At 39.4% G+C, this 11,901-nt stretch overlaps 1 protein-coding gene across 1 annotated transcript in view; it reads right to left on the reverse strand.

The window, feature by feature from the left end:
* LOC128362313 (mucin-5AC-like) overlaps positions 1 to 10,729 on the reverse strand; it is a 50,306-nt gene extending 39,577 nt beyond the window's left edge. Inside the window, exons 1-4 of the mRNA XM_053323054.1 lie at positions 10,684 to 10,729; positions 7,763 to 9,230; positions 6,299 to 6,471; positions 1,131 to 1,259 (exon numbers count right to left, since the gene is read on the reverse strand). Of these exons, the coding sequence (XP_053179029.1) occupies positions 1,131 to 1,259; positions 6,299 to 6,471; positions 7,763 to 9,230; positions 10,684 to 10,729 (1,816 nt within the window). The remainder of the gene's footprint in view (positions 1 to 1,130; positions 1,260 to 6,298; positions 6,472 to 7,762; positions 9,231 to 10,683) is intronic.
* Positions 10,730 to 11,901: the final 1,172 nt, after the last annotated feature.

Consider the following 11,901-nt stretch of genomic DNA (forward strand, 5'->3'; position numbering starts at 1 on the left):
GTGCTGTGAAACCCTGCATATATAACTAATACCATACGAGTTGCACTGTGGAGCTTTGCATCATTTGACACTTGAAGCAAACACTGAATGCATCGTACAGAGTGAAGAGGAAGTGATGGTAAACTAGGTCCACAACATATCCCACCCAACGATCTTATGTTATGTCTCTATGTTAATCTGTTTGTTCTGTTATTTCACCAATAAAGTTTTATTTAAAAAGGTGTGCAGGCCAACACAGAAAACAATCAAATGCAGGTGTTGTTGGGACGTATAACAAGACGTAACTGGAGATCACTGCAGCATTTCTTTGAGGAGCTGCAAACAACTATTTACTTTAATTAGAAGTCTGAATTTAAAGCACGCAAATCAACTATTTAATTAAAATGTAACTTTGCAATCAAATGTTAAAATGAGAAAAGAAACATAAAAAGGAGGAGCAAAGAAAAACTCATGACTCTCTGAAAGTGTTTTATATTTATCACCAGTGAAGATTTCTTATAGGTGTAAATATAACACACAAGTTGTTTAACCCTCCTGTTGTCCTCGAGTCGAGGAAGGAAGGGAGGAAAGAAAGAAAGGAAGGGAGGGAGGGAGGAAAGAAAGGAAGGAAGGAAGGAGGGAGGGAGGGAGAAAGGAAGAAAGAAAGAAAGAAAGAAAGGAAGGAAGGGAGGAAGGAAGGAAGGAGGGAGGGAGGGAGGGAGAAAGGAAGGAAGAAGGAAGGAAAGGAGGGTGGAAGGAAGGAAGGAAGGTAGGAAGGAAGGAAGGAAGGGAGGGAGGAAAGAAGGAAGGAAGGAAGGGAGGAAAGAAGGAACAACAGACGGGAGGACGACAGGAAGGTTAATTTCACAGTTTGTTTTCTAACACAGTTATAAAGTTTATTAAGTAGCGATGAGCTCTGAGAGGAACTTAATACTTGGTGCACAGTAGAGCCAGTTGTCTGTATGTGCATGTGTCCATACATACATACACACACACACACACACACACACACACACACACACACACACACACACACACACACAGTGATGTGTACATACAGTATCATTGCAGAAAATGGAAAGTGTCAGTGAGAGCACGGCCCTCAATGCAGAGCAGCACGTATGATTTATGGGTTAAATAAATGGGATCACCGTCGGCGCGGTAACGGGATCCCAGAGGGAGGGGCGAGGACTGGAGGATTCCTTTGTGGTGGTAATGGGCTCCGTGGGTTCCCGAGTGTTTGGGGGGTGCAGGAGGCATGGGCAGCATGTAAACTGATGCTGAGAGAGGAGAGCAATGGTGGGCAGTGATACACACTAACAGGCTGGAGATGAGATTTAACACTGAGAACTGATTCATACTAATAAAACAGTGTTGAGGTGGTTTAAGTTCAAGTCCTGGTTTGAGTAAAAAGTTCAAAATCAATATCCAACCACCAAATGGCTCGTGAATGTTACCAGCCACTCAATAGTTTACCATTGGGGGGGTGGGGGGGGGGGGTTCAACTTGTATATTTTTACCAGTATTTGGACGGTTTCTGGTGATGATTTTGTGCCCTGAGTAAAACTGAACATGCATTATTATGGAGTATTTATTTGTCAATGGTTAACTTCATCAGTGGAGAAAGTGCAGGCTGAAAATGTTTATAGAAGCTCGGACAAGGAGAATCAAAGTATTATCAATACTAGAGCCCCATTGATATTGGCCTATCATTCATCTGGACTTAAAGCGATGATTCGGCGTAATTTCAACCTACTGTAGCGTCATATGGACCCTGAGGTCTATCTAATCAGCGCCTCAGCACTTTTATTTTTTATTAATTGTACGTTTTAATGTTTCTCAAATTGCATGTTTCTCTGTTTTAAGCACATTGAGTTGCCATTGTGTATGAAATGTGCTATATAAATAAAACTGCCTTGCCTTACAGAGCTGTATCATGTTCCTAGTTATCAAGAATGAGTGAAGAGTGGTGAGTAAAATGTTATAATCATCAGGAATGAAAGTCAAAACAACAAAAAATATTCTCCCTGAAATTAAATAATTACAATAAATCCCATAAAACAACAAGAACAGATAATATAAATATTTCTATACACTCTCAATACCAAGTTTTTATTTCTAACAATATCTAAAGTCTGATAAATATTTTATGACATTAGTATTGGTGTGAGTGACATTTAAGTTATTTTTGGGAGTGAAAGAACTGCTCAGTGTGTTTAGTAGTTGATCCTTTTTTTGCACTTTAAATTTAATTTTTAGTAACTCTCTTCATGACTTTAATAACTTCAGGCACAAAACAGGATGATACAGAAAATGTCTCCAGTCCTCACAGTCCTCAAAAATATATATTAGCAGCAGCAGAGTGGCGTGGAGACAGCTAAAGAGAGAGGAGAGAGAGAGAGAGAGAGAGAGAGAGAGAGAGAGAGAGAGAGAGAGAGAGAGAGAGAGAGAGAGAGAGAGAGAGAGAGAGAGAGAGAGAGAGAGAGAGAGAGAGAGAGAGAGAGAGAGAGAGAGATGGAGAGAGAGAGAGATAAAGACCTAAAACGCTCCGGAAGTCTGTCAAATGGGGCCTGAAGCCGCTCAGCTCAGCAACTCTTTCCTCTCTGTGTTCTGTCCGTTCCTGACATTTATCTGCTTTATTAGATTATCTGGGCTACATGCTTGTCTCTGGGCACACACACACACACACACACACACACACACACACACACACACACGGATATATACATACACACACACACACACACACACACACCTCTCGATTCATTACAGCCCTAACTGCTTACTTAGGTTTATGCCCTCTTTAAATTAAACCAGCAGATAACCGAGCACCTCAGGAAACCTTCGGAGAGAGAGAGAGAGAGAGAGAGAGAGAGAGAGAGAGAGAGAGAGAGAGAGAGAGAGGGCTTCTCTAAAGATTCTCATTGAGGAGGAAATTAAGAAACATTGTTTGCGAGTGTATTATCACGTGTGTGTGTGTGTGTGTGTGTGTGTGTGTGTGTGTGTGTGTGTGAATGGTCATAAGGTTGTGTTTTTTAACGGGCTCATCTATAGGGACTTTGCTTCCCATCATTAGTAATTCAATTTGCTCTTTATTAGCGTCTCTTATCGGCGCCGCAGCTTTACCCCCCCTCCACCCCCCCCCCCACCCCGCTCTGCTCTCCATCTTCCTCTGTAGCTCTCTCCACCTCTACCTGCATCTTTAATTAGAGATGCATGTGTTCTCCCACATGTAGGCCCATTTAGGTCCCACCACACATATGAGATAACAAAAAAAGAGGAGAAATGAATGATGAAGAGAGAGAGGTGAGAGAGGTGAGAGACAGGATGGGTTAAAGTTGAGGTTAAAGAATGAGAAAAAAAAGGGAAGAAGCAGATAGATTCAGATTCAGATTCAGACTCAGAGCCATGGGGGGAAAATAAAGCCTAATGTTAATAGTGATGGCTTTTCTAATGTCTTCTGACTCCATTGAGTATGGGAGATTACACCAAGATGGGCATGAGGCGTGTAGGGTACATGCAGAATGACCGGAGGGGTTGGAGGGGCAAGAGGAGAGGAGGAGGTAGAGGAGGGGGAAGAGGAGGTAGAGGAGGAGGTGGTAGGAGGAGGAGGAGGGGGGGGTAAAGGAGGGAGGGCTGTAAAAACAATGATTGCTTTCCATCAGGTTAGGCCTATATTCTACAGTTCGTTAAAACAATCCAATTTGCAAAAGGATAATTATGCATTAGCTCCTTTTTATCTACTGGAGGGAGAGCGGTGCCAGGGCTTGATAGCGGTGGCGCTGCCTGCCTCCACCTCTGCAAATTACCCGCTATCGGCACTTGTTCGCCATCACGGCTGAATTGGGCAATCAATTAACCTCCTCTCCCCCCTCCACCTCCACCACCACCTCCTCCTCCTCCTCCTCTTCCTCCTCCACGCCAGCAACACAAAGCCTCTATAAGGGGAGCTGTAGATGTGAGCTGCTGCCCTCTAGTGGACACGGCTGTAATAGCTGCTGTCAGAGATGCCAAATTATTTATTATCAGTTTTGTCCAAAATAAACACAAACACACAAAATGAAGTAATTATAAGCAGGTTTTTGAGTTGGAGACATGTTCAAACTGGATAATTGATTCGATTAATTACTCCATATGTGTTTAAAATATTAATTAAAGTCTGAGTGTGCTGTTTTTGCCCAATAATATAAATGCACAAAAAGTAACAGAGGGATATTAAAACATTAAAAACATTAAAATTCAAAGTTTAATTTTGATTAAAGTCCGTCAACCTACATGATACAATTCTAGTTTATCACAAAATACAAATTTATTGTGTAAAAATAGCAAAACTATGTATATTCTGACTATTTTTATTAGAGCTTGACCGATATATATCAGTTTGGCTGATACTGGCTTATTACAAATATATCAGTATAGTGATATAGTAGTAGTGATATATATGTATATATATTATTTTTAAAGTTATACAGGCAACCTTTTATGTACTTATTTAACAAATTAGGGTTATGTAAACTTAACTGAAGTTAAATACATTGTTTTTAAGTTATCTATAATTATCAAATTCCCAGTAAAGTTGATTGTTTCAGTGCATTGATGTCATTTTTATACAGTAAAGTTTATTATTTAATTGTAAAATATGATGCCGCCATTACATATATTTGTCAAGTGTTTGTAAAAAATGAGTTTATGTATCTGTGTTGTATTTCTAAGATTATTGAACAATACAATGGTTATTATTGGTATTGACATCTGCCCCAAAAAGCCCACCATCGGTCAGGCCTTGATCTTTGTAAAGTCAAATACTATCCAACACTACAGTACTAATATGTAGTCAGCATCAGTAAAAGTGACACTGAAGAGAGAAATGGTGCCAAAGTGAAAATAAAAAATGCCAACAGCAATAAACTAAGAAGCAAAAAAACCAAAAGTGAGAATCCAGAGAGTGAGAATTTAGGAAAGGAAATGTCTTTACCAGCCAGTAAAATGTTTCATTTGTTGTAATTAAAACCAAAATCAGGATCAATATATTGTTCAAATGAGTTTTGGTTTGACTCGAATATCTCTCTGTTGGTACGTGAAAAGGAAGAGACAGGATGTTGTTTTAGGAGATGCTGATATGTTGACTAAGAGAGTGCCGCTATCATCTGTTCAAAAATATCTGGACCCAGTCACAGATATGATCAACAGGCTAAATAAACGTCTTCTCTGTAAGAGGATCCTCAAGTTTGTGTTGAACAGCTAAACACTTTTCATACATTTGGCTCTTAGAGCTCTTAACTTATGCTGCTATAGGCTTAGACTGCTGGGGGACTCCCATGATGCACTGAGCTCCTCTCTCCTCCTCCTCCCTCCCTCTCTCTCTCTATCCATCCATCTATATCCATTAACATTCATGTTCTATTAATTGCATTCAATAAGCTAAACTTCTTCCCCGGAGTTGTCTGTGCTTTCTGGTCTCACAGGTAATCTGTGCCTGTAGACGTCCGGATGACGGATTCCAGTCCCGGACCTTCTAGCTTCATTGTTGATTTTCATTGTGCTTCTCTCCTCTCCTTCCTCTCTCTCCACCTCTCCACCTCTTCCTCTCTCTCCTCTCTCTCTCCTCTATCCTTCCTTTCTCTCCTCTACCCTTCCTTTCTCTCCTCTCCTTCCTTTCTCTCCTCTCAACCCCAACCGGTCGAGGCAGATGTTCTCCCACTCTGAGTCTGGTTCTGGGGTCTCTTCCTGTTAAAAGGGAGTTTTTTCTCTCCACTGTTGCTCATGTGGGAATGTTGGGTCTCTTTAAAGTTAAAACCTGAAGAGTTCGGTTTAGAACCTGCTCTATGTGTAAAGAGCCTTGAGATAACTCTGTTGTGATTTGGCGCTATACAAATAAAGATCGATTGATTGAGATTGATTGAAAATGTAGGAGAAAGCTGTGAGAGAGATTCAGGAACTCAGCAGGACTTGAAGAATGAGTCGATGTGAGATATTTCAATCCAGAACAAACAATAAAGAAGTTATTAACCAGCATGTAACAATGGTTTAGACAGCACCAACCTCTGGCTGGAATTTATAATTGATATTGAGCGGTAGGTTGAAATGTGGACTTTGGACCTCAGACGAACTATGGCAGTCAGTTTTCCCCATACAGAACAAATGGAGGCAAGTACAACTACACTTATTCACCACAGACAACAGTCATACCATAACTAAAAAGACACACCATTTGTCCTCCTTTAACCATGAAAGCTCATTAGCCCAATGTATTATGACAAAGGCTTGTGAGAGAGAAACCCTTATATCAAACTTTCTAGTGCTCTCGTGTGCTTCTTACTTGTTCTTGCCGAGGTGGGAGAGAGACGTCTCAACTTGTGTCTACCGAAAGACACCAGCTCCCTAGAAGGAGTCCTCCGAACTCCTGTGGGAGTCCTGGTCAGGGTGTATATCCGAGCCCGAGGGGAGAGCTTCAGTGGTGAGGGGCTGCTGCTCTTCTCTGACCCACATCCACTGTGTTACAGGACAAAGAGATTCAGACAGGACAGTCAGACTGGAAACACTGATAGATAAATGATAGTAAGAAAACATGTTTAACTTAAAGAAATCAGCAGGCTTTTTTAAGTCCCATTTCATTTTATTCATTTATTTTTATAATTATTTATCTATTTATTTACTTTTATTTTCTATTATTATGTTATCTTAGTTGGTTGTTTATGTGTATATGTATATACACCTATATATACGTATGGAATATATATTTATTTTTATAATATGTGCATATACATGTCATGTTTTCTTTCTCTCTCTCTTTCTTTCTTTCTTCTCTTCTGCATTTTGTATGTTTATACCTTTCCTTAAAACAAAATAAAACATTTGATCACAAAAAAAAAAGGAATCACAAGTCATACTCTGCTGCCACCTACTGACAGAAGACCAGAAAATGTTCCTCAGGTAACTCTTCTGCCTCACTTAAAATAAACTGTTACTTGGGGTTTCTTAGAGACAAAAACTGACATAAAAATATTATAAGTTAATATTATTTTCCATTTTCAATTATTTATTTGTTGAACCAACTTCAGTCCTGATAACAAATATCAAATATTCATTAATATTCAGGATTTTAACCCTTTAAAAGCCAGTTTGTTTACATATAAACACCTGTTTGTTTTGACTTTTATGAAGAAGAAAAAGAGAAAGGAAAGGAAGGTAGGGAGTAAGGAAGGAAGGGAGGAAGGAAGGAAAGTAGTAAGGAAGGAAGGAAAGGAGTAAGGAGGGAGGGAGGAAGGAAGGAAGGAAAGGAGTAAGGAGGGAGGGAGGAAGGAAGGAAAGAAGTAAGGAAGGAAGGAAAGGAGGGAGGGAGGGAGGAAATGAGTAAGGAAGGAAGGAAAGGAGTAAGGAGGGAGGGAGGGAGGAAGGAAGGAAAGGAGTAAGGAGGGAGGGAGGGAGGAAGGAAAGGAGGAAGGAGGGAGGGAGGAAGGAAGGAAAGAAGTAAGGAAGGAAAGGAAAGGAGTAAGAAGGGAGGGATGAAGGAAAGAAGGAAGGAAGGAAGGAAGGAAGTATAGAAGGAGGGGAAGAAGGAAGGAAGTATAGAAGGAGGGGAAGAAGAAGGAAAAATTAAAGAAAGAGGAAGGAAGGAAGGAAAGAAGGAACAGTCACCCTTTTATAAGTGATTAAAAATAATATCCTTAGAGATTTTGATGTTTTACGTATAAATAAAGTCCAAATTATCAATAAAATAAAACATGAAAAGCCAAAAAAATGTCCTTAGTGAGTCACGAGGGTTTTAAAAGAAATCCTGCACCTGCTCGTGGACCTCCGTATGATCTTCATTCTGCTGCGGAGCTTGAATCCACCCGGCGAGGACGAGGGGACGGAGGCACGTTGGGGTAAAGTGGGAGAAACAACCAGCCCTCCTTTCACCCCTTTGTTACTCCTCTCTGACGTCCAGTGGAAGGCGGATCTACGTCGGGTCATCGCCGCCCCTCCCGTCGCTGCTGCAGAGGTTTTCTGACCGCCGGCCTTCCAGCGGTAACGAGTGCTGAGCGAGGAGCCGCTAGAGGAGACCCCCACTCCTTTTTTTAACTTAGGAGAGGGAGTGGAGCCTGGTTTGAGCTTCTTTGTGGCTTCTCCTTTGTCCAGAGCTCTCTGAGGATGAGTCAGAGCTTTTGGAGATAGTGGTTTTCTTAATGTCTTAGCTTGGGCTCCAGCAGAAGAGGAGACCCACTTATACTTGGAGGTTTTAGGAGCTATGGTAACCGGACTTAGCTTTCGAGCTAACTTTTTGGCGGGAGTTTTCTTACTGAGTGTAGCCGAAGGGGAGCTGACTCCACCTTTCGAGCCTGGCGTTGGGGCAACTTTTGCGGGTGAGGAAATGGAGCTACCTTGTTTGGACCCCCCTCCTCCTCCTCCTCCTCCTGTACTCTGATTCTTTACCCAGGTGAATTTGGATTTTGGCAAAAAAGGTCCGTGGCTAGTCTGAGCAGATTTGGGAGGGTTCATCGGAGCTTGTTTCGACACTTTGGACAGAGCAGATTGAGGCGGTGGTGTTGTTGGAATAGTTGTAAGATTAGCTGAAGTTGTGGTTGGAATAGTCTGCTTGGTCTCAGTGCTGGTTTTGCTTGTTAGGGAAGGTTTGATCTGTAACTGGGAGATCTTCTGTAAACTGGTGGAGGTGGAGGTGGAGGTGGTGGTGGTGGTGGTGGTTTTGGTCTTGATTGAAGTAGGTGCTTCTGAGGAACTACTCTCTTTCTCTTTCTTTCCTGGCAGGACGACATCATGTTGAATTCCTTTACCTGCTGAGCTTGAACCTTTTTGTCCATCCTCCTGCTGAGTCGCTATTTTTCTAGAAGTTTGGTCGACTTTGTTAATCGTTGCTATGCCAACTACATGCCCCTCTTTCTTCAGTTGAGTAACACCTGATGGTAAAGTGGCAGTGGCAGTTTTGGCTCTATCACTGTCCTCTCCTCTGCTTTGGCTGGGCAGTGCCGTGCTGTTAGATAAACCGTGGGAACTAGACTGATGCACAGAGGAAGAGGAAGCTAAGGAATGTCCACCAACAGAGGATTCGGGGTTCTTGTTTCTAAGAGAGTACGCTTTCCTCCAGCTTCCACGGCTCTGAGGAACATAAGCTTTCCCTCTGAAGCTGTGAGGATGGGAGACAGATGTGGTGTGACCTCGACCTCCGGCTGATATCGGGGCTTCTGGATGCCTCTGTCCGACTCCTGTAAACGGGGCGTCGCCATGGACACTCTTGTGTTTATTGATGAGATCTGAGAATTAAGAAGAATGGAAGTGATTTAGTACAACGCATAGCTTCATGACAGATAAATACTAACAAGGCTGCACTAATTATTATTTTCATTATTGATTCTTCTCATCATTATTTTCTTGATTAATGCAAAGTTTCCCTACATATTCATTTATTCACAGAGGCAGACAGACTTGAAAAATCATGAACCCGTCCTTTAAAGTGTCATTTTAGGAGGTATTGTGTCATCGGTACACCAAATGTAACCCAGCGTCAATTGGTGTAACCAGCATTTCTTCATAAAAATTGGATTAAATAAAGGAAAATAAATGTGAACTAAAATGTGGAATAAATATAATCCACATTTTTTTAACACAACACTATGTTTTTAACTAATTTCACATCATTTATCAAAACTTATCTATATAAAAATGTTATTTTTAGGATATGTACTTCTCAATATTGACAAAATGTTTTAAAATTTAAATGTAGAAATACTCCAAAACATTTTTTTTATCATACAATGTTTTAAATGAAGTAATTATTAGTATAAGTCCACTTAAATACACTGTAGGTGGATAAAATATTTAATATTTATCATTCTTTTGTGGTTACACCATTTGACATTTTCAGGAGCATTCAGTCTTACTTTTGGTTAAAAAAAAATGGTGCAAATGTCATTTCAAATGATATAAAACCAACAAAAATACTGAATGTACATTTTAACAAACCTGATGCTGCTTTTAAAACTATTTTATTAACATATTTTTGAATTGTTTATCTTGCCAACCCTTATTTGTCACTGACTCATATGGATATCTTTGTTTTTTGTTCTGCTGTTTTTAAAAATTCATAGCTAATTATAAAGATTCATTTATATGATTTACTTATTTATATATAAAGTTTGTTAAACTGTAAAATATTGTAGCCTCCATTATACATATCTTTGTCACGAGCGTTTCAAAACCACATTAAGAAATCATTACAAAAAAATGTGTTTATTTATATATTCTGTATACATAAAGACACGTTTTCCCAAAATGATCCCCTAAAAGTTAGCAGCTGAATATAAACACTGTCTGCCAGCACTATGTCCCTCTCTCTCTCTCTCTCTTCCTGACACTAAATGTTTGTGTTTAATATTAAATATTCATGTTTATTATGTTTTTTCTGCTCACATATGACCATACTAAATAAATCTGAGTTTAAAGAAGTAAAACAGGGAGTTACATACTTCAAATGTAGAAAGGCACATGGTTTATTCACTGTTCATAGCTATATATAAAGATATTATGCTAAGGAGATAAAAATAGCATCATTTCTCATCAACATGTGCGAGCTTTGAGCTAACAGGTTAAAGCTTTAACGACAAACAGCAGCTCTGAATTTAAAGAGCACGGAGATGAAATGACTTGTTTTCTAACCAGGCTGCTGTCATTAAAACATGTCCACACTTAAAACAGAGGAGTACTTACTTTGTAGGAGATCAATCTGCCTCTTCAGAGCTTCTCTCTCCTCCATGTTTACAACCAGAAAACCTGCGACATCACATAGCGACGGAGAGACGTACGTTGATGACGTAACACGTACGTCATTGAGCCCTCAGTCCGGTCTTACAGGCTGACTGTCATTTATGGGCTTTAGTTTCATTATTACTCTACATGTCTTTAAAAGGCAGAGGTGGGAGGTAACCAAAGTATTTGTAGGGTGTATTAAAGGAATGTGGGACACTTTTTTTTGCCATTCTGACTTTTGTACAATATTTACATATAAATCAAATACATTACATCAACACCTAATATCATTATGAAATCCCTGAGATGAAATGCACATATGTTAATGTTTTTTGTATCTCTTTTCAGAATTAGTAGAGTTTATAACCTGGGACACTATTATTTAGGCTTATAAATTTAATAAATATAAATAAATATAAATTTCTGAAATGAGCATACCCATATTTGGTCATTTAATTTAGTCTACCTACATGTTGTTTTGCTTTCTGCATCAGATTGTTACTTAAGTATTTGTACTTTGTTACTTTACTTAAGTAGATTTTTCAGGTAGCTGTACTTATAATTTATTTATTTGAAAGCAGATTTGTGTATCACAACTTTATTTTTCTTCTTTACTTCAGCTACAACAGTAACATGCTGCTTACACACTGATGTTTCTGTATTAATGATGTATTCTATCATATAATAATACATCCGTCAGAGGGACCAAACCACTACTTTTACTGTAGCCTACTTTAACTTCTATGCACTTTTACTTCAGTGGGATTTTTCATGCAGGACTTATAACAGAGGGGGCTTTTTTTACATTGCTCTATTGGTACTTTTACTTTTACTTTAGTAAAGGATCTGAGTACTTCTTTCACCCTTGGTTAAAGGTAACTACCTTCAGCTGTAATAAGATAAGATAAGATAAGATAAGATAAGATAAGATAAGATAAGATAAGATGCCTTTAATGTCATTGTACTTAAAATACAATGAAATAGCTAGTGTCCATCACGGTGGTATTTGTGACATAATACTACTGCATACATACATACAGCTGCTACTGGAGCTGAAAAGGTAGCCAATGGGGAAATAGTCACTTTATTAAACATTGAGCTTGATATAATAAGAGAATTTAAAAGCCAAAGCACATTTTTCTACTACACATTTTCAAGTATTTGAGGTTTTTAAGTACT

Source organism: Scomber japonicus, chromosome 7 (genome assembly GCF_027409825.1).
Source record: "Scomber japonicus isolate fScoJap1 chromosome 7, fScoJap1.pri, whole genome shotgun sequence".
NCBI classification, from domain to species: domain Eukaryota; kingdom Metazoa; phylum Chordata; class Actinopteri; order Scombriformes; family Scombridae; genus Scomber; species Scomber japonicus.